Source organism: Saccopteryx leptura, chromosome 3 (genome assembly GCF_036850995.1).
Source record: "Saccopteryx leptura isolate mSacLep1 chromosome 3, mSacLep1_pri_phased_curated, whole genome shotgun sequence".
NCBI lineage: Eukaryota > Metazoa > Chordata > Mammalia > Chiroptera > Emballonuridae > Saccopteryx > Saccopteryx leptura.
In genome coordinates this window covers 116,473,024-116,494,439 of record NC_089505.1, presented here as the reverse complement: position 1 = coordinate 116,494,439, position 21,416 = coordinate 116,473,024, and the positions used below count along the sequence as shown (strand labels likewise).

General features: G+C 47.5%; 1 protein-coding gene across 3 annotated transcripts in view; it reads left to right on the top strand.

The window, feature by feature from the left end:
• The window catches only part of FOXJ3 (forkhead box J3), a 170,203-nt gene extending 160,338 nt beyond the window's left edge, over positions 1-9,865 (top strand). For all 3 annotated transcript variants that reach the window (XM_066376019.1, XM_066376016.1, XM_066376018.1), the window contains 2 exons: positions 4,431-4,538; positions 6,931-9,865. In XM_066376019.1, coding sequence (XP_066232116.1) covers positions 4,431-4,538; positions 6,931-7,046 — 224 coding nt within the window. In that variant the 3' untranslated portion in view covers positions 7,047-9,865. The remainder of the gene's footprint in view (positions 1-4,430; positions 4,539-6,930) is intronic.
• The last annotated feature ends 11,551 nt before the right edge of the window (positions 9,866-21,416 follow it).

Here is a 21,416-nt window from a genome sequence, read left to right as displayed (position 1 = left end):
TTCAGAAAGCTCTTAATTTTATTCTTTTATTTAATAGGTAAGAAAACTAACCCAGATAAAGTTGCTTGATTAAAATTACAAAGTTCATTTAGCTATAGGTCTTGAGTCCTTGAATATAGTCTTTCTATAATCTTCAAACTTTCTCTGTCATTTCTGTCTTCAGGACTTTCCTTTTGTTAAATACTCTTTTGGGCTCCTAGAGACACCAGACATCAGTGTTGTTTGTAATGTGTTAGTATGGAAGGGGTAAGGAGAAAAAGATGATATAGCACCGTATATTATCTCTTCTTCCTAAGTTATTTTACCTGTATTTACAATTTGCGTTGCCCAGTAATGTTTAAGTCCTCTAGCTCTGCTGTTCTTAATTTGATGCTCTGCTTAAAGGATATTTTTATAAGGGCAGGGGTACATTCATTTAGCAAACATGTTATTCTGTTTCTTTATCTGACGAGGTATTGTGCACTAAGAATAAAGAGGTGACTTTAAAATAGTTCCTAATCTCAAGGAGCTCACAGCCTGATAGGTGAGACAGGTCTATTAAGAAATAGTGTGATGAGGACTGTACTTCTACCATAGGGCAGTGGGCACAAGACAAAGGGGCTTGCTTATGGTCTTGGGCAGATGGAAAAGCTTTATGGAAGAAGCTGCATTTAAGCTGGACTTTGCAGGATAAATGGGATTTTATAGAACAGAGGAGTTTGATCACCCATCTTTTCTGCTCAGAACCCTCCATTGGTACCCATTTTTCTCAGTAAAAACCGGAAGTCCTTACTGTGGCCTACATGGCCCTATAAACTCTGATCCCCCATTACTCTGACCGTCCCCCACTCTTCTGTCCTCCAACTCCCCCCCTTTCCCTCTGGCTTCCTTGCTGTTCTTTGAACATACCATGCACAGTTGACCTACTTCCGGGGCTTTGTACTTTCTTCTTCTGTCTAGAGTGGTCTTCCCTCAGTAGACCCAGGAGACATAGCTTCATCTTAAACTTTTTCCTTAAAAAAAGCATCTATTCAAGTGATATCTTTCTTTTCTTGACCATCCTGTTTACATGACACCTACTGTCCAGCAGTCCTTGTCCCTTCTCCATGTTTTATTTCTCTCTATTGTATGTCTAACATACTGTTTACTTTACTGTGTTTGCCTTACCCTTCCCCCCGAGATGGAGTTTGTTTTTCATTTCTATATCCCTAGCGGCTAGAGCAGGGCTTGGTACATGATATTTCTGGAATGAATTGTCATTCAACAAATGTCTGCTTTCAATAAATATATTGTGTGATTAGATTTTTAAATTCTCATAAATACATTCTAAATGTTATAGGATCTTAAAAATCTATGGAAACTGCATTGAAAGTTAATTTCTTGCTTAGAAAGTTTAGGTAAACGCTCATTGTACCAACTGTAATGAGAACATGGGGAAAATGAGGAGTAATGAAAATTTATATCTGAAAGTAAAAGTGTTAGGAATATGACAGTTTCAAAAAGTTAAGGCTGTTTGTTTAATGTGGGTGTCTATTTATTCCTATAATCCTTATTTATTCCCATGATTATTCTCTGATTCCTATCCCCCCCTTTATTTTAAGCAAGAATGGGGGGGGGGACAGAAAGACAGGAAGGGAGAGAGATGGGAAGCATCAACTCATAGTTGTGGCACTTTAGTTGTTTATTGATTGCTTTCTTATATGTGCCTTGACCTGGGGCTCCAGCTGAGCCAGTGATCCTTTGCTCAAGCCAGCGACCATGGCGCCATGTCTGTGAGCCCATGCTCAAGACAGCAACATTGGGGTTTCGAACCGGAGTCCTCAGCATCCCAGGCCAACACTCTATCCACTGTGCCACCGCCTGACCAGGCACCTCTCCCATTTTAAAGTAAGAATTACTAAGCCAAAAAAGAGAAATGAAGAGAAGTAATGTAAAAGGATTGATTTTTTTTTTTCAATAAAAATCAGATTTTGTCTTTTAATTGTGATTTGAGCTCCTAAGGAAAAGTAAAAGAGAGCTAAGATTTTTCAGGATAGAGGCTGAGAAATCACTGGTAAATAAGTGACCATATTACTCAGAGTGGTGTGGCCCTCTCCAGCCGGGCAGCCTGGCGCACCCTTTAGAAGCACTGCCATGCACGTGAAGGTTGATCAGCCATCCCTCCCCCCGCCACGTAAGAATAACTAGAGCTGTGTGAAACATAGTTTAACTTTCTCTTCTTTTTCTTCATAAATCGTCATGACAAATGATCAAAGAATTGAATTTTGACTCTAAACTTGACTATAAAAAATCATGTTTTAGGAGGCAGTGGCTAGAAGTCAAGTCTTGTGTTCTGTTACTGGTTCTGTTGCACTTTCTCTGATCTCATTCCCTCATCTGCATGAACAGAGAGATAGGGCTGGGTTAGATTGTCTCTAAGGCTGCCACCTCAAGCTTGGATAGTCTGATGTTCCAGTGGTGGGAAGAACTGTGAGCAGCAAAACTTTTTTTTCTTTATAGTTTCCTCAGAGACAGTGGTTGTTGTTGTTTTTTCCAGCTAGATTACAGTGTTGCTAGAATGCACATGTAATTTGTGTGAAACACTGGAATACCTTAGCAAAACAGCTTCCAGCACTCCAGATGCTCTGTAGAATGTGAGCCATGTTGCAGTGTTTCTTTCCTGGAGTTACTGGGGGAGGGCACATGATGCTTGCTCCCTCCCTTTCTATTTTGCATTAGAATACAACATAATTGACATTTTGGAGCTATTACACTTGTTGGCTCCAATCAACAAAAATATATTAAGAACCTTCTGAAATGCCACTTAAATGAGATCTATGTTTCTCATTTCTACACTCTTAATAAATACATTTTTAATTACTCTTGCTTGGTGTAGCACTTTTTTTTTTTAAGTGAGAGGAGGGGAGATAGACAGACTTCCACATGCACCCAGACTGGGATCCACCTGGCAATCCCCGTCTGGGGCTGATGCTGTAGTACAGGGGTCAGGAACCTATGGCTCGCGAGCCAGATGTGGCTCTTTTGATGGCTGCATCTGGCTCGCAGACAAATCTTTAATTAAAAAAAAATAACGTTAAAAATATAAAACATTCTCATGTATTACAATCCATTCATTTCCTACCGCTCATGTTCATGGTTGCGGGTGGCTGGAGCCAATCACAGCTGTCCTCCGGGACAGCACCAAATTTTTATTGGATAATGCGTAAGGTACATGTGTCGTTGTATGGCTCTCATAGAATTACATTTTAAAATATGTGGCGTTCATGGCTCTCTCAGCCAAAAAGGTTCTTGACCCCTGCTGTAGTACCAAGCTATTTTTAGCATCTGAGGTTGATGCACTCCAAAGGAGGTATCTTCAGCACATGCTTGATCCAGTCGAGCCACTGGTTGTAGGAGGGGAAGAGGGAGAGAAGCAGATGGTTGCTTCTGCTATGTGTCCTGACTGGGAATTGAACCCAGGACATTCATATACTGGGCCAACGCTCTACCACTGAGCCACTGTCCAGGGCCAGTGTAGCTCTTTTACCTTGTGCAAATCTTTCCTATCACATTGTTAAGCAGCTAGGGCACACATAAGTCCAGTTTTTTGTTGGTTGTTTTTGTATTTTTTCAAAGTTAAAAGTGGGGAGGCAGTCAGACTCTCGCATGCATCCAACCGGGATCCACCCAACATGCCCACCCAGGGGCAATGCTCTGCCCATTTGGGGCATTGCTCCATTTTGGCCAGAGCCATTCTAGCACCTGAGGCGGAGGCCATGGAGCTATCCTCAGCACCTGGGCCAACTTTGCTCCATTGGAGCCTTGGCTGCGGGAGGGGAAGAGAAAGACAGAGAGGAAGGAGAGGGGGAAGGATGGAGAAGCAGATGGGTGCTTCTCCTGTGTGCCCTGGTCGGGAATTGAACCCAGGTCTTTCCATAAGTCCACTTTGACGGTGAAAAGAACAGGGCAATATAGAGACAGCCATTAGTAGAAGGAGCCCATGAGTTATAAGAACTGGATCCCAGCCCTAACCATGTCAAACTGATGTATCTCTGGGCAAGTCAGCTTAGCCTTTCTGAGCCTCAGTTGCCTCATCTGTGAAATGAGGATAATTCCTGTCTTGCCCTCATGTGGGTTTAGTGGGAGACTCTGATGAAGTGAAGAAAATGCTTTTGAACTGTAATGAGGTACATGACAACAGTAATGGGCGTGACTTGCCTGCATGTTACAGAGAGTTAGAGGGAGTGCCAGAGTTAGCACCAGTGTACTCACACCCAGCCTGCACTGTGCAAAAGCCAGCGCCATCTCGGCGGAGTTTTAGCATCTGAAATGAATAATTTTTCCTTCTGTTTTCTTCCTTGCCTTATCTCCTTACTTTAGTTTTAGGTAACAATTCTATTAAAATTTTAATTCTTGATTTGTTTTACTTATGGTAATATGTTTTCCTTCATTCTGTTTTTTAATCTGATTAGGAAATTTGTACATAGACTCCAGGCAAAATCTCCCTCCTTCAGTGATGCCACCCCCTGGTTATCCTCATATCCCGCAGGCACTCAGCACTCCAGGAACACCGATCACAGGTAATTTGGGGTGTGATGTGTTCCAGTTAGTACTCAGAACTTAACACTGAGAAGCTTTAGCTGTCCAGCAGTGAAGGAGGCTGGCTCAGGAGGGAGGGGCTCTCTGTGCAGGCAGGTAGGGTGCAGAAGACTGGAGAGCTGCTTGACTCCGGTGCTGGTGAAGGGATTTAAGTGTCATTTGGTGTTTGGACTGTAACCTGAAGCCTCTTTTAGCCTGTGAGGCTATCTGTGATTCTCATTATTGTCCTATCCGTCTTAAGAGGTTGTAGGCGTATAGCTTGCCCTGGGGTCTTAGGTATTTTCAAGGCTATTTGACTTTGATAGACTTCAGCAGGTTTCAAGAACCTACTTTGATTAGCTCCTGAGTATTCATTCTGATGGTGTTCCCCTGCTATAGTTTGCAAGGAAGTATCTTAGACATAAGTTTCAGGAGTTACTAGTTCATAAGTTATTTTTCTAGATTCCTGAATGTGGGCTCTTACATTTAGCAGGGCAGTAGAGGCACATTGTTAGAGGTGGAAGGAGTCATAAGGATCATCTACATGAGGAACTGGAGGCTCAAAGGGAAAATAACTTGCCCAGTTTGGTAAATGGCCAAACCAAGATTCAAGCCTGATGCCTGGATTCAGAGTTCATTATTTTTCTCATACATCACACCACCCTTTACTTAGGCTGGTGGTTTTCAACAATTTTACACTTTGGGGTCAGTGAAAATAGAATTATTTCAGGGATTATTAAGGCAGAAATCACCCTGAGCATAAGTGAATTCAACTAAGATCATTCGATCTATAATCTTCAAATAACATCATGGTGGTTAACTCTACCATGGACCAGCAATTGAAAAACACCGACTTAGGCTACTTGAGGAAAAGACAGATGGTAATATGAAGGAGTAGATTTAAAATCTCAACCCTGGTCAGTGCACATGCATAAATCAACCAATGAATGCAGTGTTTTTTAATTAAAAGAAAAATTTAAAAAGCTGGTCAGGCAGTGGGAGCTCAGTTGGTTAGCACGTCATCTCAGTATAGCAAGGTTGCAGGTTTGATCCCAGGTCAGGGCACATACAGCAATCAACCAATGACTCATAAATAAGTGAAGCAACAAATCAATGTTCTCTCTCTTTATATCCCTTCTCTCTCTCTCAAATCAAAAACTAAATATTAAAAAAGAAAGGACTTGTGTGCCAGGCAGTAGTGAAAGAGTTGGGGCCAAGTGACATGTGTTCTTCATTCTTATTGCTCACCAGTAACTTGTAGATGGCAAGACGTAATAGTTAAGACTCTGGAGCTAGAGTCCCTGGGATTGAATCCTGGTGCTTTGACACTTGACAGCTACCTAGCTCTCCTGTCTCAGCTTCTCTGTCTGTGAAAGGGGGCTAATAACACAACCTAGCTCCGAGGGTTAAGAGAATTAAGTGAGAATTGTATGTAAATCACATTAGTGCTCCACACATAGTAAGTAAGGAATCTATACATTAAAAATAAATATAGGCATGTCTGCTATCCTGATATACTGAAAACTTTAGTATTTTGTAAAATTGCACATTAAAAATTACAGAGCTATGAGAAAAATAAAATTAGCCACAGATTTCTTGAAACTTTGTATTCAGAGTACTAACAGAAACTCAGTAAAAGTTCTACAGCATTAAAAGGACATGTATAAGACCAATAAAATAATACATTTTACAAGTAAATAAACATTACTATATATCTGGTATGGAAGGGGTTTGTTAAAGCTATGGAGATAAAGGCAGAATGCACCAGAATTGGGGAGCACAAACTGCACAGCCACAGACCCAAGGAGAGGAGCGCGGGGAGAGGGGCACGTGCTCCGCTGTGTCCTCCATGGCCTGAACACTCCACTGTGCACATGTCCTCTGTGTTCCCCTGCTGTTATTTGGTGGCACAGAAATGAATTTGCTGAGGATATGCACTTGTCCCTCTGTGGCTTCAGCAGTGCACTAACATCATTTCCTATTTACCTTTCTCATGTGAGCCAACTCATGTTCCTGAAACACGTGTCGAAACAGAACGGACTATCAGAGAAATGGTTACGTCAGCACTCAGTCACTACCACCTTTTTTATGCCTTTTGGGCTGCAGCCTGCTGTAATGAATGGGGAGAGTGTTGATTTTGAAGTCAAGTGAATTGAGTTCAAATTCTGTCTCTTCCTCTTACTAGTTGTGTGACTTTGGGTAACTTGCTCGTTCTCTTAAACCCATTGTCTTTTATCTATAAGATGAAAATAAGAGACCCCACGCTGAAGTCTTCTGGGTGTATTAGTGAAATCTGTGTGCTGAGCACCTGACACAGGGAAGTGCCCAGTAGGCTTCTGTGTCTTTTTATTGCTTCTGTACCAAGTCAGCACTGATGTTCCTGCTTCCTTCCAGGCCATCACGGAGCCATGAACCAGCAGCACATGATGCCTTCCCAAGCCTTCCCAATGCGGCGCTCTCTGCCTCCAGATGACATCCAGGACGACTTTGATTGGGATTCAATTGTATAGAGCTTGTTTCTGCAAGGCCCAAACCCCGTGGCACCTTTCTGTGCAGTGAAGGGAAAGGTTTAAGAAAATCCAGTTGAGAAAATTGCTAATCATTTTACCAATGTTATCAAAATTTCTTTTGAAAGACAATCAGAAAGATTTTAGCTGGATAACTTACTGCTTTTATCTGACCCAAACAAGTACTATGTTTGTCTCCCTGCCAGCTGCCCTATGTAGCTCTTAACTGTTGTGTGATTTAAACAGCTTTTGCATATTTGTGTCAATTTGATGTTGACCACAAGTGCCAGACTGATTTTTCAGACAGAGTCTATTTTGCTGCAATCAGTTTATAGATACATATGTGTAAATATATGTACAAAATTACTGAAAGGCTTCCATTTTTCTAATTGGATTATTAGATCTTGAAAAGAAAGTTACTGTGAGTTTTTATTCCTTATTAGGCTGTTTTCTGCAGGATGCTTTTAACTGATGGGGACAACTGAAAGGAAATAGATTTTTTCAAAGCCCACTTCCCCTTATGCAGTCTTTTCAGAAATGTGGGTAGGAAGTTCTACTCAGTAAGTCAAGGAACCCAGAGTTTGATACTCTCCAAATAATCTTTATAAAGGGGCTATTGTTCCCTAGCAGCATAAAGAACTGACCAAAATTTTCTTAATGCTTCGGGGATTGTAGAGTTTATGTTGTTCCTTGTCAATGTCTGTTTTTCTAAATCTGCATTATAACAGCTCTAAAATTTATTTGATTGATTAGAAGCTGGGCATTGCTTGGCTCTTTAAAACAAATCAATGTCTCCACTTATTTATTATTCAGAAGTGTTATTTTAATATTTATTGGTACCTTCTGTGAATGCTCAGCTCTAATTGGGTTCATTAAGGAGAAATGGGGTGTCTGAAAGCACAGAGCTGTTTTTCTTGATAAGAGTTTACAGACAAGACAATCAGAGAGATTATTTATTCTCTTTGTCATCAGTCCTCATACCATGTGAGTATATTTCTCTATCTTAGCATTCCTGCTTGATTGAGGTTTATTAGCTAAATAGGATATTTTCTGGAATTTGAGTCAGAGTTCATTTGGGCAACAGAACGGCAGGGCATTGTTCATAAAGCAAGTTTCCTTACTCGTTTTCTTTGCATTTAGGAAACACTGAGGGGGATAGAGCCACACACAGATTTGCCACAGACCTCGGTGCACTTACTGTTCCGTGGCCTGCTGTTTCTGTTGTCCTGTGCTTCTGAGATTGCATGGCATTTGGTTACTTTCTTTGAAATGCAGCCTGCCTCTTAGAGGTTTTTATTAGTTGTTGTTTGTTTGTTGTTTTGTTTCATATCATATCACAGTTACTTTGCATAGATTATCTTAGTTTTATAATAAAACTAAAAAAATGAGATTATTAAAAATAGATTTTGAGTTGGTTATTTAGACCAAAAACAAAAACATAATTTCTTTTGGTTCTAATGGGGAAATATGTTCCATCCAATCAAGGCGTTAATAGCTGCTCACTGGTTACTTTTTAGCCTCTCTGTCAGCCATGCTTAAATCACTTAAGGTAGCCTTAGTGGTTCTGTGGTTGAGTAATGTCTACTTGAACTAAGCAAACATCTTTGTTTCTGTACGTGTGTATGTGAGTGTTTGAACATGTGTGGGTATTTTTTGTTTTTTTAATGGAGAATTGCCTTGAATGAATCACTGGGAAGCCAGCCATGGTAAGGCTGGTGAGGATGGGGAGAAAGGAAGGGCTTTGTGTTCCTGTTATTCACACTCTACTTGGCATGGAAAAGGAAGCTCAGTCCCAGTCCCTTGATCAGTCAAAGCCAGAGGGCTCAGGAGAGACAGCCAGCAAACCCCTCTTCCTGAAAGCAAGATGAGATAGCCCCCTGCAGAGGAAAAGCTTGGGAAAAGGGGTGGTTTTCAATTGTCTGCTCAAGTCACTGTTTTCTGGATACCACCACAATGACCGTTTGAAACCTAACTGCTTGGGGAGCAGTGTGCACTTTAGACAATTTGGGTATTGGAATGCAGTCTCATATTGAATGGTGTGAGTAGAAACCACTGATGGAGATTTTTCAAGTTGTGTGAAGCTAATTCCCTGTTGGGCAATCATTTACTGATTTGCAGTGATCAATATTTTTATGAGAATCCAAACTTACCAAGAATGGCCCTGGAGACAGAGCCTCCATCCCGACCATCCCACTGTTGTGATCAGGCGGCCCGGGGCCGAGGCGGCAGACGGGGCTGCTGGCAGTGCAGTCCCCCAGCGGCTGTCTCGCTCGGGAGTTGCTAATGCAGAGTAAGCTCTGTCTTGGGCCTAAATTGACTGGAGACTCTTGGGGAAAAGAATAATAAATGCATATAATCAAACAGGAGTACTCTGTCTAGGAGAATAATCCGACTGGCATTTGTGGCAGTTTTCAAAATGTAAATGTATTCATGTGTGTACTTGTAAATACATGTCTCTCAGATGTCCTTTGAAGCGGGAGGGAATCAACCTGGGGTTATTTCAAATGGAATAGAGTATTTTGATATTGTTCACTCAGAGGTCGATGTGTACATATCTATATTGTATATATGTGATGAAAATGCATTGGCTTTTTGTGCAAACACAATCTGCTCTCTGTACTGCTGTTGGACAGTCAGTGTTTTAATGTTTCTACAGTTTTGCTATTGCACGATTTCATATTCTGCCTCTCTAATGAATGGCACCCATTCTTTGTAACTGTTTAGTGCTGTAAAGAAATATTCCAAGTGTCATTAGGATTGTTGCTGCCAGAATTGATATGCATGAATGGCACTTAAAATAAATATGTTAACTCTATTTATAACACTGATTTGTCTGTGTCATTTGCTGCAATGGAGGGAGTACGATTGGAGCTGGTCCAGAGGCAGACAACCCTCAGTCAGTCCTGACAGGGCTTGGAGACTGTCCGTGTACTGCTGCCTCGGAACAGTCAGTGCTGCATTGATTAAATGGCTCACTAGCTCTGTGAACTTGAAGTCACTTAATTTCTCTGAGCCTCACTTCATTTTCTTCACTTACTCTGCCTACAAATGAGGATAATAAAACCTACCTCCTGGAGTTGTAGTGAGATTAAATTAATGCATTTAAATATTTAGAACCACACCTGGGACATAAAGCACTGGTCTGTGCCAGGTGCTGTGCTAAGTAGAGGGGTTATCCTCGTCCTGCAGTGGGGGACAGCTCAGACAGAGGTGGAGTGGCTCACCCAGGTTCTTTGTTGGCAGTAGCAGAGCTGAAACTTGACTCCCAACTCATTTGACTCCATTGTCATGTTCTACACCATTCTCTATTCCTTCCAAGGGAATTTCTCATTCCTAGCTCTGCCCTTGACCTCGGTTTTGCCCCCAGCCTGCCTTTCCAGAGATCTATTTCCAAAAGGCGGAAGTGGGGCTGCACTATACCAGGCCTTCCCAAGGGAAGTCCAGAGATGAGAAAACCAGGTCCTGTCTTTGGGGAATACAGACCCACCCAGTACAGGTAGCAGATGTTAGCCGGGGAGACGGCCCCGGGAGCTAGGCTGAAGGTATGCTGTAACAAGGCAAGATTTTGGCGGTGAGGAGTTAGGTCGTGCGGTGGCTGGGGCAGGGGTTTAGGAAAGCCCCAAGGTGGGCGTGGGCAATTAAGATGAACTTTCAAAGGGTCCCAGACAGGAGAAGGTATTTTCATTAATACCACGGCTCTGAGCCAGGCATGGAAGCTAGATGAGCATGGCGGTGGGGATTGAAGCAGAAGAGATGGGTTGCCCGCAAAGAATCACACACAGGGATCCCATGAGATAAGTGGTGGTGTCCCGACGACTGATAAGGAACTGGCTAAGCCATGAGGAGACCCACAACACAGGAGATGTGGACTTGAAGCTGTGGTCTGTCTCACTTATGAGTGTTTCCCACCTATCCATAATCCTACCCAAGGCCTCCAGTTACTTCTGACAACCCGTACAGTGCTGCCAGGAAAAGGATCAGCAGTGTTACAGATGGGGAAACTAGCTGAGTTGGGGCCTGACTCAAGGTCATTTCCTTTTATTCTATTGCTCTACAAAAAGGACTTTTCCCAGAGCCAGGGATAGTGCCTATCTGCCCTGTGTGTGTCGCTGGCAGGGGGAAGCTCAGTTTTCCTCCTATCGCAAGTGAATCTTGGCCATCAGCAGTGCCTCAGAAGGACTGAAGCAGGGGCTACAGTTAAAGGAGGGCACCAAGGGCTGATTCGGGCACAGGTGAAGTACACCCGTGTGCCGACCAAATGAAAAAAGTAAACAAGGTCATTAAGATGCACATTTAATTCTCAGGGCTTCAGCATGTTACAGTGTGCAAAGGGCTGCTATGTATAGATGTACACTTACCCACTGGACAAAGCGGTCCTGGAAAACATGTAAGCCTCAGCATTCATAAAAAGGTTGGCAGCCATCTAAATGCCTTAGAAACACAGAACTAATGTTTCAAGCTAGAAGAGGCCTTTGAAATTGTCTGATACCACCCCTGTGCTGTTGAGATCATTGAGTCTCAGAGAGGGAAATGACTTGCTCAAAGTCATACAACTAGTTAGGGGGAAATTGAGAAAGGGGAGAGTGGAGAGCGTCATTTACCTGACAGGCATTTAAAATTCCTACACACATGGTCTTACTTGATCTACACAAGAGCTCGATGCTGTAGGACATTGTTACTGCCCCATTTTACAGATGGGGGGACTGCTTCAGGAGGTAGGGTACAATACAGCTGTGTCTGTATTGAGTGCATTCACTCAAAGCATACAAGTTCAATTATACACACTTGGCCACAAAGAATGAGAATGGAAATCTTTTTTTTCTTGCTTTTTTTTTTTTTTTTGGTATTTTTCTGAAGTTGGAAATGGGGAGGCAGTCAGACAGACTCCCACATGCTCCCGACTGGGATCCACCCGGCACGCCCACCAGGGGGCGATGCTCTGCCCATCTGGGGCATCGCTCTGTTGCAACCAGAGCCATTCTAGCGCCTGAGGCAGAGGCCACCGAGCCATCCTCAGCGCCCAGGCCAACTTTGCTCCAATGGAGCCTTGGCTGCGGGAGGGGAAGAGAGAGACAGAGAGGAAGGAGAGGGGGAGGGGTGGAGAAGCAGATGGGTGCTTCTCCTGTGTGCCCTGGCCAGAAATCAAACCCGGGACTCCTGCACGCCAGGCCGACACTCTACCACTGAGCCAACCGACCAGGGCTGTGAGAATGGAAATCTTAAGTGATCTTGTGACTATCTGCCTGTGATGAACATGAGCCCCTCAGTGTGTGAGATGGAAAATTCAAACCCGGGACCCTAACAGGTACCCTGTGCAAGCATCTCACCTCTGAGGATGATTCCAGTGGTTAAGGATGCACGTGATCTGTGCATCATGGCCCTTGCATGCAAGCCAGCTTGATAGACTGTAAACAAGAATTAGAAAAACTGGCCATGTTGGGCTTTTGAAACAAGGCATGTTTATCCCCAACATGGTGCCTTCCTAAAAGGTTTTCAAGAGTGATTTTGAACTTACCTCCTGGTGTCTCTCCCTCTATATGACATGTAAAGAACAAAATTGCTAAGGGGCTGCATCAGAGCCAGAATTCAGTTTCAACCTCAGGCCAGGGATGTCTCTGACACCCAACTCTCAATCAGTGCCCCGAAGCCACACTGACCCCAGAAGTACAGAATAGGACAGCTAGCTGCGTTTTATTACTTGTTACTTAATTTACTTATTCCAAGCACTTGATGTGGATTATCATATTTACTCTTCAAAACAACTTGTGGTAGATGCTACTGTTATCAACCTTGCAAATGAAACAGCCACAAAGAGATGAAGTCCCTTGCCCAGGGTCACCCAGCTCATAAGTGGTAGAATTAGTAATAATAATAATAATAGTAATTGCAGCAGCAGTAGAGCTGGGATATCAAATCTTGGCCTTCCAGCCCCATGGTCTACACCAGGGGTCCCCAAACTATGGCCCGTGGGCTGCATGCGGCCCCCTGAGGCCATTTATCTGGCCCCTGCCGCACTTCTGGAAGGGGCACCTCTTTCATTGGTGGTCAGTGAGAGGAACATAGTTCCCATTGAAATACTGAACAGTTTGTTGATTTAAATTTACTTGTTTTTTATTTTAAATATTGTATTTGTTCCTGTTTTGTTTTTTTACTTTAAAATAAGATATGTGCAGTGTGCATAGGGATTTGTTCATAGTTTTTTTTTATAGTCCGGCCCTCCAACAGTCTGAGGGACAGTGAACTGGCCCCCTGTGTAAAAAGTTTGGGGACCCCTGGTCTACACTGTTCACCATGCTATGTTGTCAGTTCTTTGGCTCTATTACCTGAGCTACTGGCCCGAACAGAGGTGTTGGACCAAAGCAAGGAGGCTGCAGTGAGCACTGGAGGCCACAAGAGGGCGGAGGGCTGCCAGCTGTGTGCCTTCCCTCTATTGGAAGTTTTCCTTTACCCCTGGGGCTGTGCTCCTTTTCTCTGCAGCCCTGAGTTGGGTGCTCCTAAAAGACTGGTAGGGATCCCTACAGCTGGCCCTCAGAAACTTCTTCCGAATCAGAGATTGCTGAAGAGAGCCAAGGCACCCTTCTAGTTCTCAGCAATAAATCTACTGGTGGGGCACACTTCAGAGCTGTCTCTGAGCCTGTTGCCCCCCTCCTGCAAGATGAGCACGGAGAAGGCCATCCCGGCATCAGCCCCAATCCCATGAGGCGCTGCTTCCTGGGGCCAGTCGATGCTGGGACGGGCACTGTGCACCCTTGCCCTCCCAGCCCTGCGCCCAGCCTCGCAGGCTCGGTATCCTCACACCCCCCCCCCAACGCCTGCGGCCATCACAGACATTGTGGTGGTTGCCACTATTTGCTAGGCCCTCTGCCCAGTACTTGACAGCCATTATCTCAGTTATCACTCCTGTTTTGTGAGATTGATGTTGTTGTCTCCCTTTTACTGCTGGACATGGCCACTCAGGTAAAGTCATCTGCCCAAGGTCACAGCCAGTGAGAGGCTGACAAGAGGACAGGCACCCAGGTCTGCCTTACGCCGGCCTGCTCTTCCCACTGAGGCATTCTGCTTCTTCCACAACATTCCCCGGTTGTCCTGACCTCATCCGCCCGCCCCGCCCCGCCCCGGGCTGGGCCCACGTCACTGTGGGTGAATGGTGCCCCTCACAGTGCAGCCCTAAAGAGGTCAGAGAGGCAAGTTCCTCTCCCAGATATGGCAATAAAGACAACTGAGGACACTTCCCACCCTTCCCATGCCTGAGTGACGCTCATAGGCAGAGGCCTTCCTGGGAACAGTCCTCTGGTTCCGTGTGAGACTGTGTGAGTGCATAAGCTGTGTGACTGGTGTGTGTTCTTCTGGTCAGTGCTGTACCCGAGTGACCGTAAAGGTCACTGCCGGTAGTTGTGTGACTGTGCCCATGAGGCCTGGTGTATGTGTGAGTACATGTGAGTCTATGGCTGGGTATTGTGTAGCCTCTGTGATTGTGGCTCTGTGCCTTGGTGTGTATGTGCTCATAAGCTGCAGACAGGAGAGAAAGCATGCTGCCCAGAGGGAAGGGGATGGCTCTTCACTCAAGTTCTGGCTCCCTCCTCCCTTCTATGCTGTATTAGCCATCCCAGCCTCCGCCAGGGCCCAGGACCCCTGAGGCACTTGCTGGGCTAGAGCTGATTTCTAGGCTCTGTCAAGGGTAGGCCCTGTGAGTACCATACAAACGAGTTCTTCCCCTTTCCCATCCCTGCCTTGCCTCTGTTGCTGCTGCTGTATCCCTGTGAGCTGGATTCCTGAGGTAGGAAACTGGCTGCGAGATTAAACTGCAGCCTTGAGACAAATCTTTGGTGTGGACTTCGGGAGGTCAAGTCTCAAGTCCTCGGGGGCAGAATGCTGCCCCAGCAAGCACTACTGTGATTGTTTATAGGAAGCAGCTGATCCCTATAGCCATTTTCCTACATGCCTGGGGGGTCGTCAGTCAGTCATCTTTCTCCGCACCTGAATCCACTAGACTAATTTGACCCAGGCTCTACTAATTTGCTTGATGAGCAAAGACACAAATAAATACGATGAGGCTGCAGAGATCTGACTCTCAGTCCTAGAGGTTGGGAGTCCCCTGTACCCATCTTTTCTCTGTGTCGTGTCCTATGTGTGTTTTTTCTTAAGTCCTGCAACACCTTCCTTTCGTGCACACCCACTGCTGAGCTGGTCTCGGCACCAGATCTATGGACAACTGCTCCTAACCCCCAGCTGGCCCCTACTCTGTCCACCCAAAGCTCCTTGGCCAGGCCAGCGGCAGGGCCATTGTGAGCTGCCCGCCGGTGGGTGAGCATGTGCCCTGCCGGCCTCAAAGGCCAGACTAAGAGATGGAGCAAAGGGAAGAACCAGACTCTGGAGTCAGAAGAACCTAGAATTTCATCTGGGTAAGACATTGCCCTCTCTGAGCCCCAGTTTTCTCATTTCTAAAATGGGATCGAATGTCTCACCTCACAGTGTTGCTGAGGTCAGAAGTTAGACAGAAAGCCGCCAGTGTGGGCCCTGCACATCTTAGTCCCAAGGGCTGGTCTTCCCTTCTCTGTCTGCCTCCCCCTTCTCTTTTCTTCCATGTGCCACCTGTTGCCATGTTGCCAAGACCAGTTGATTCTCTTGCACACCATCCTTCCCATCACCCCTCCAGAGCACCGCCAGGGACAGAGCGCCCCCCTCTTCTCCCGGACAGCTGCTGTGCCCACAGTCCGCCCTCCACACCGAGGGCACGGAGGTCTTTCTAAATCACAGCCCCTCTCACGGTTTCCCTGCTCTGACATCTCCTGTGGCTTCCCACTCTCACCTGGTAAAGGGCAGACACCCCAGCCTCGCATTTACAGCCTCCTTCTCTGTCTGCTCAACCGCAGCCCCTCTCTACAGGCCCCTGCTTCAGCCCCGCCCGTCCTCCCTCCTGTCTGCACTCAGGCCCCATGTCCGTGCGTCCAGATCTTCCCATCGTTCGAGGCTCAGTTCAAACCTCACCTCACTTTGTCTGCCAAGCATCCTTGAGACTGGCTGCAATAGACCCTCTCTCATGGCTCCCACTTGGCTCCCCACGGGGCCCCATGGACTCTGTGCCCACGCTCCCCCTCTCCCTCCAACCTCTGGGCGCTGGGGCATGTGGGCAGAGCTCCAGCCTGTCTCTCCCCTTCTCGGGCAGCCTGCAGGTGCGGGAGTTTGTTCCCATGGCCGGGACCCAGAGCAGGCTGGCTGGGGGAGGAGGAGGTGGCTGCTGCCCCGCAGCAGCGTGGGGAGCAGATGGTGAACGGGCTCCAGAGCTTCACCCCGGCCACGCCACCTCGGTGTGAGATGACATGCTGTGAGATGACATGCTGAGCAAACAACCGGGCACACCCTCTGTCCACTCCCCAGCTGCCCCCGGGAGCATCAAGGGAAAGAGCCTGCTCAGCGCCGGGCCTGGGGGAGGCGAGGGAGCCCTGGCTCTAGCCAGTGAGCTCCAAATCTAACTCAGCCACTCACTGTCTGTGTGACATTGGGCAGCCTCTTCTGAGGGCCTGGGTCCCTCCTCTGTAAATGACCTTCCTCGCTGGGTCTGATGCCACGGCTGCTCCTTTCTCTCTCCCCTTCCCTGGAGGTGGGAGTCTGGGGCCAGGAAGACAGGGCAGGAGGTATGGATGGAGGAGAAGCTTTTTTATTGCCATTTGTGAGAACTAGCTTCTGTTCTGGAATTGGCAGCTTTGTGACTGCAGCTGCCACCAAGTGCCCCTGGCAATGCGCCTGAACGTTGTGCCTTCCTCTCCACATAGGTCGGCCCATGCTTCTGTCTACACTGACCCTCTTGTAGGCCGGTGCCCTTGCGCAGGGTGGACAGGGCACCTCGGTGTGCATCCTTCGGAAAGTCATGGTTTCTTAACCTCTCTGGGCTTCAGTTTACCCATCTGTAAAATGGGGTCCTACAGTTATTTTCTAGGTATTCTCAGAGCTGTTAGGACATTCACAAACCTTGTTCTCTCTCGGGGCATTCGGGGCTTTCAGAGGAAGCAGAGATGATCATAGCCTCCAGGACCTGTTTACAGGCAGGATGGGGAGGCTGTGAAATGTGGACCACACCCTCTTCAAGGTCACACGGACCAGTATGGGCTCCCACCAGGGCTCTGCTCCAGGCCTTTGGTCCTGGGGTCAGCTGAGGCCTGCGGGGAAGCAGAGCCAGGCCTGGGAGGACTGGGCCTCGGTGGACGCTGGAACCATGTTGAGACCAACCAAAGTCAAGAGTTAAATGACCTCTGGGACAAAAGACACAGCGTCAGCCTCTTCATCAAGACCAGAAGGCGGCCCAGCAGCGGGGAGCCCTCGGCAGCTGCTGGGAGCGGGGTGCGGGAGTCTGGACTGTAGGGTTGGGTCCAGTTTCCACGCCTGTAAAGCAAGTGTTTGGTAAACACTCACTGCTCTTGTTAACATGACGATTATTACAAATACCACTACCTTCCTGCTCCCCCGAGGGCTCAGTGTCACCCTCTAAGTGCCAGGCCTTCTATGAGTTCTGGGGCCACGAGCAGGACAGAGCTCTGCTTTCAGGAGCCGGCAGGGCAGAGAGCGGCTAAGTTTTATAATGGCGAGCGCAGGAGGCCGGGAGCCCTGGGGAGGCGGACATGGTCCCAACCTGGGCTTGCTGGGGCTGCGGTCAGCGAGGAAAGTTCTCCAGACAATCTGAAACGCCACTGTAGTTTCCTCCATTTTCCAGATGCAGAAGCCGAGGCTTGGAGAATTCACACAGCTGTTCACTGACGGAGCTGGACTGGCCCAGGGCTTCCTGGCTCCGAAGCTGGAGCTCCTCAAACAGCAGCCCCGGTCTGGGCCCCTCCTGCCTGGTCCGCTCCTGGGGGTCCCAGTTGAGGCGTGAGCAGAGGCCTGCTCATGGAGGGCCTTGAATCCAGGTTTCTTCTGAAGGTTTTGGGCAACCACAGGTTTTCAGGTGGAGAGGCAGGGAGTCGGGGTTACAGAGGGAACGCTACAAAGGAGCGAGAGTTTGTCAGAAGAGATGGCCTCGGATGTGGGAAGCCCAACGACCTCAGACAAGCCTGGTACCAATAAGGAACGAGGAAGGGTGTGTGGGTGTGGGGGGGCTGGGGACCAATGCTCAGAACTCAGGGGAGGCCTGGGCTATTGGGTGGACCCCAAGAGCCAGTGCCCTGCGGCTCTGTTGCAGAAAGGGGGGGGGGGCTAAATTCCCACCTGGGCCCAGGCCAGGCTGGGGAACAGGGGAGGTGGCAAGGGAACTGGAGTTGTTCCCGTTTCCGAGGGTGGGTGTCAGAGGAGGGGTGGGGAGGGCGGGGCCCAAAGGTCTGAGGCCTCGGAGCCGTTTCCTCTTTCCCACAGTCTGGATTTCCACGGTTCCCACCAGGGCGCATCCACTCCACCCCTGCCTTGCTTGCGGCAAGCCCTGGCCAGGGCACTCGGGAAGAAAGGGTTCAGGACCCCAAACCCCTGCCGGTCTCCCCCATCCTGCTGCTCTTTAGGAGAGGGAAGATTGAAAAATCAAAGCCAGCCAGAAACAGGGCCCCTCCAGCCCACGGCGGCTCTACCCAAGCCGCGCTCTTCGTGCGAAGCCCAACCCCAGCGGGCTGGCGCCCCAGAGCCCACTCCGGTAATGGGGTCAGCTCAGCTGCATCCCCAACTTCACCCGCAGACTCAGCTCAATGTCACCTCTGCCAAGGGACCCTAACCTAACCCCACACCGCCACATCCATTACAATCCTCACAGGAACCCAGTCCTAACCGCACCCCGATTCTAAACCTAACCTGACACCCCGCCATCCCCAAACTCAACTCCGTTCTAACCCTGACCCTAGCTAACCCGAACCTTAACTTGAATCCTCACTTGAACTCCTATCACTCACTGCTACATCTTCCCTAATTTAATCCCAATCCAAACCCGTAACCTAAGACTGATCTTAACCCAGTTTTTACCCTCACCTGGCTCAAGTCCACCCAAGCCCACTCCCGACCCCAGCACCACGCCAGGTGCTCCCCTCCAGCCCAATGAAAATAAATTCCACCCTTAGGCATATCTCAAGCCTCACCTTCAACCCAAACTCCACCCTAATGTTCTCTACCTCCCCCTTGACCCCCCACTCACCCCGGGGCTCACTCCCACCCAAAACTCAGTGAGCACAGGCCACCACATGGCTGGAGTGGATGTGTAGACCTCAGTGTAAACACACACACACACACACATGCACATTTCTCAGCATGCACACACAGTGGTGGGATTCAGCCGGTTCGGCAGAACCGACACTTAATTTTTTGTTGAGTTTGGTGAACCGGTTGTTAAAATGGCACTTGTAATCAGGGTTCTCTCTAAGGTGAGCGCCTGGACAGCCGCCCAGTGTGGAAATCACAAGTTTACATTTCTTTCTCCTTTTTAACGTTCATCTGTGCAATAGTATATTCTAAGCACCTGTAGTAATAATGTTCATTCTGTTCATAGGTGAAAAAAATTGCTAGTGAGGATGCCAACCAAGAAGCCGTATGAAAATAAATAACAGTTTTATTGTTTGGTTTTTTTTGGTCAGGTATTATTTAATATTTTTTCATTAATATTTTAAAACTCTTATATAATCTAGTTTTGTGTACCTCTTATTATTCTTATTTAAGTATTAAATGCATGAAATAATAAACTGCCTTTTGGTATATATATTTTTGTACTTAAAATGGTCATTAGGGCAGAGAACGGGTTGTTAAATTATTTGAATCCCATACTGTGCACATACATACCTCAGTGTTCATACACACACCTTAGCATATACACACATACACATACACACCCCTGTGTACACACACACACACACCACGGCAAGAGGAGGAAGTCCAGTCCAGCTCTGAGGGGCACCTGGGAATGCAGACCGAACAAGTGTTTCCTGACCCCCCCGGGCCGCCCTCTCTGTAGTTCCCTGCTCATCAGGCTCTGCTCCCTCCAATTCCTCCTTTGATACTGACTCTCCACCCCCAGGGATTTCTGCCCCCAGCCTTTCCTGGCTTCTGGCCAGGTTTATTTGTAGATTAGAGTCATAAAGCTCCCAGGACCTCCTGTCCTCTCTGTCCTGGGCCCCAGCTCACAACAAAACACAATGAACACACACTATGCCAGTCCTCATGGGGGGGGGGGGGTTCAAAGTCTAGAGGGACAGAGACAGCCAGCCAGGTAATCCCACCCAAGAAGGTCCCTGGCTGGGGAATGTACTTGGTTCCATGGGGACTACAGAGGTTATTTAGCTAGGGAGGCAGCGGGGCTATTTAACTTGGGCCTTAAAGTATAAGTAGGAGTTCCCTTAGAGACAAGAAAGGACGCATCTTTCAGACAGGTGGAACAGCTTGTTCAAAGGTGGAGAAGCATGGTTCAGGACGGGCTGGGGAGGTGAGCCTGGCAGGAAAGGCCAGGGTGGGGCGGGTTAGGCAGAGCAGGAGGGGTGTCACATGTCGGGGAATGACCAGCAGGCAGAAACAGCAGGACTGAGGAAGAGGAGGAGGTTGAGGGAGCAGCAGGAATGGGAATTGGGAGGAAGAAGGAAAGAGCTCGTTTAAGGACAGTCTGAGGCTGAGGACAGGCGGGACAGAGGGGTCAGCACAAGATGAGGACAGGCTATGAGTTCAGTGGGGACCAAAAGCGGATGCTGCTATTGATAAAAATAATAACCAAATTAGCCTTTCCTGATTGCTTTTTGTGTGTCTGGCACTGAGCTAAGCATTGCTATGGCCTCATGTAATCCTTCAAATAAGCTCATGAGGCAGGAATTTTTTTTATTATTTTCCTTCTTTTCCAAGTGAGAGGAGGAGAGATAGAGAGACAAACTCCCGCATGTGCCCCAAAAGGTGTCCACCTGGTTACCTCTGTCTGGGGCTGATGCTTTGCCCATTTAGAACGATGTTCACACAGTGCTATTTCTAGCGCCTGAGACAGGATCCACCGAGCCATCCACAGTGCACAGAGCCAATGTGCTCTAACCAATTGAGCCATGGATGCAGGAGGGGAAGAGAAAGAGAGAAGCAAGATGGGGAGGTGTGAGGAAGCAAATGGGAGCTTCTCCTGTGTGCCCTGACTGGGAATTGAACATAGGACATCCACATGCCGAGCCGATGCTCTACCACTGAGCAAACCAGCCAGGGGTATAAGGCAGGTATTATTATTAGTCCCCGCAGAGGACACAAGGGACACTGAGGCTCAGACAGGGGAAACTATTTGTTCAGTTCACACACATTGAAACTGGGCAGGAGATAAGACTTGAACTGAGGCCTGTGGCGAGGCAGAGCTGAGACCTTCCCCCAAAGTCACAGCATCACCCCAGTGCCTGCTTGTACTGCTCCTCATCTCCATCATCTGAGGCCCTCTCAATCCCCCTCCCCCGCTGA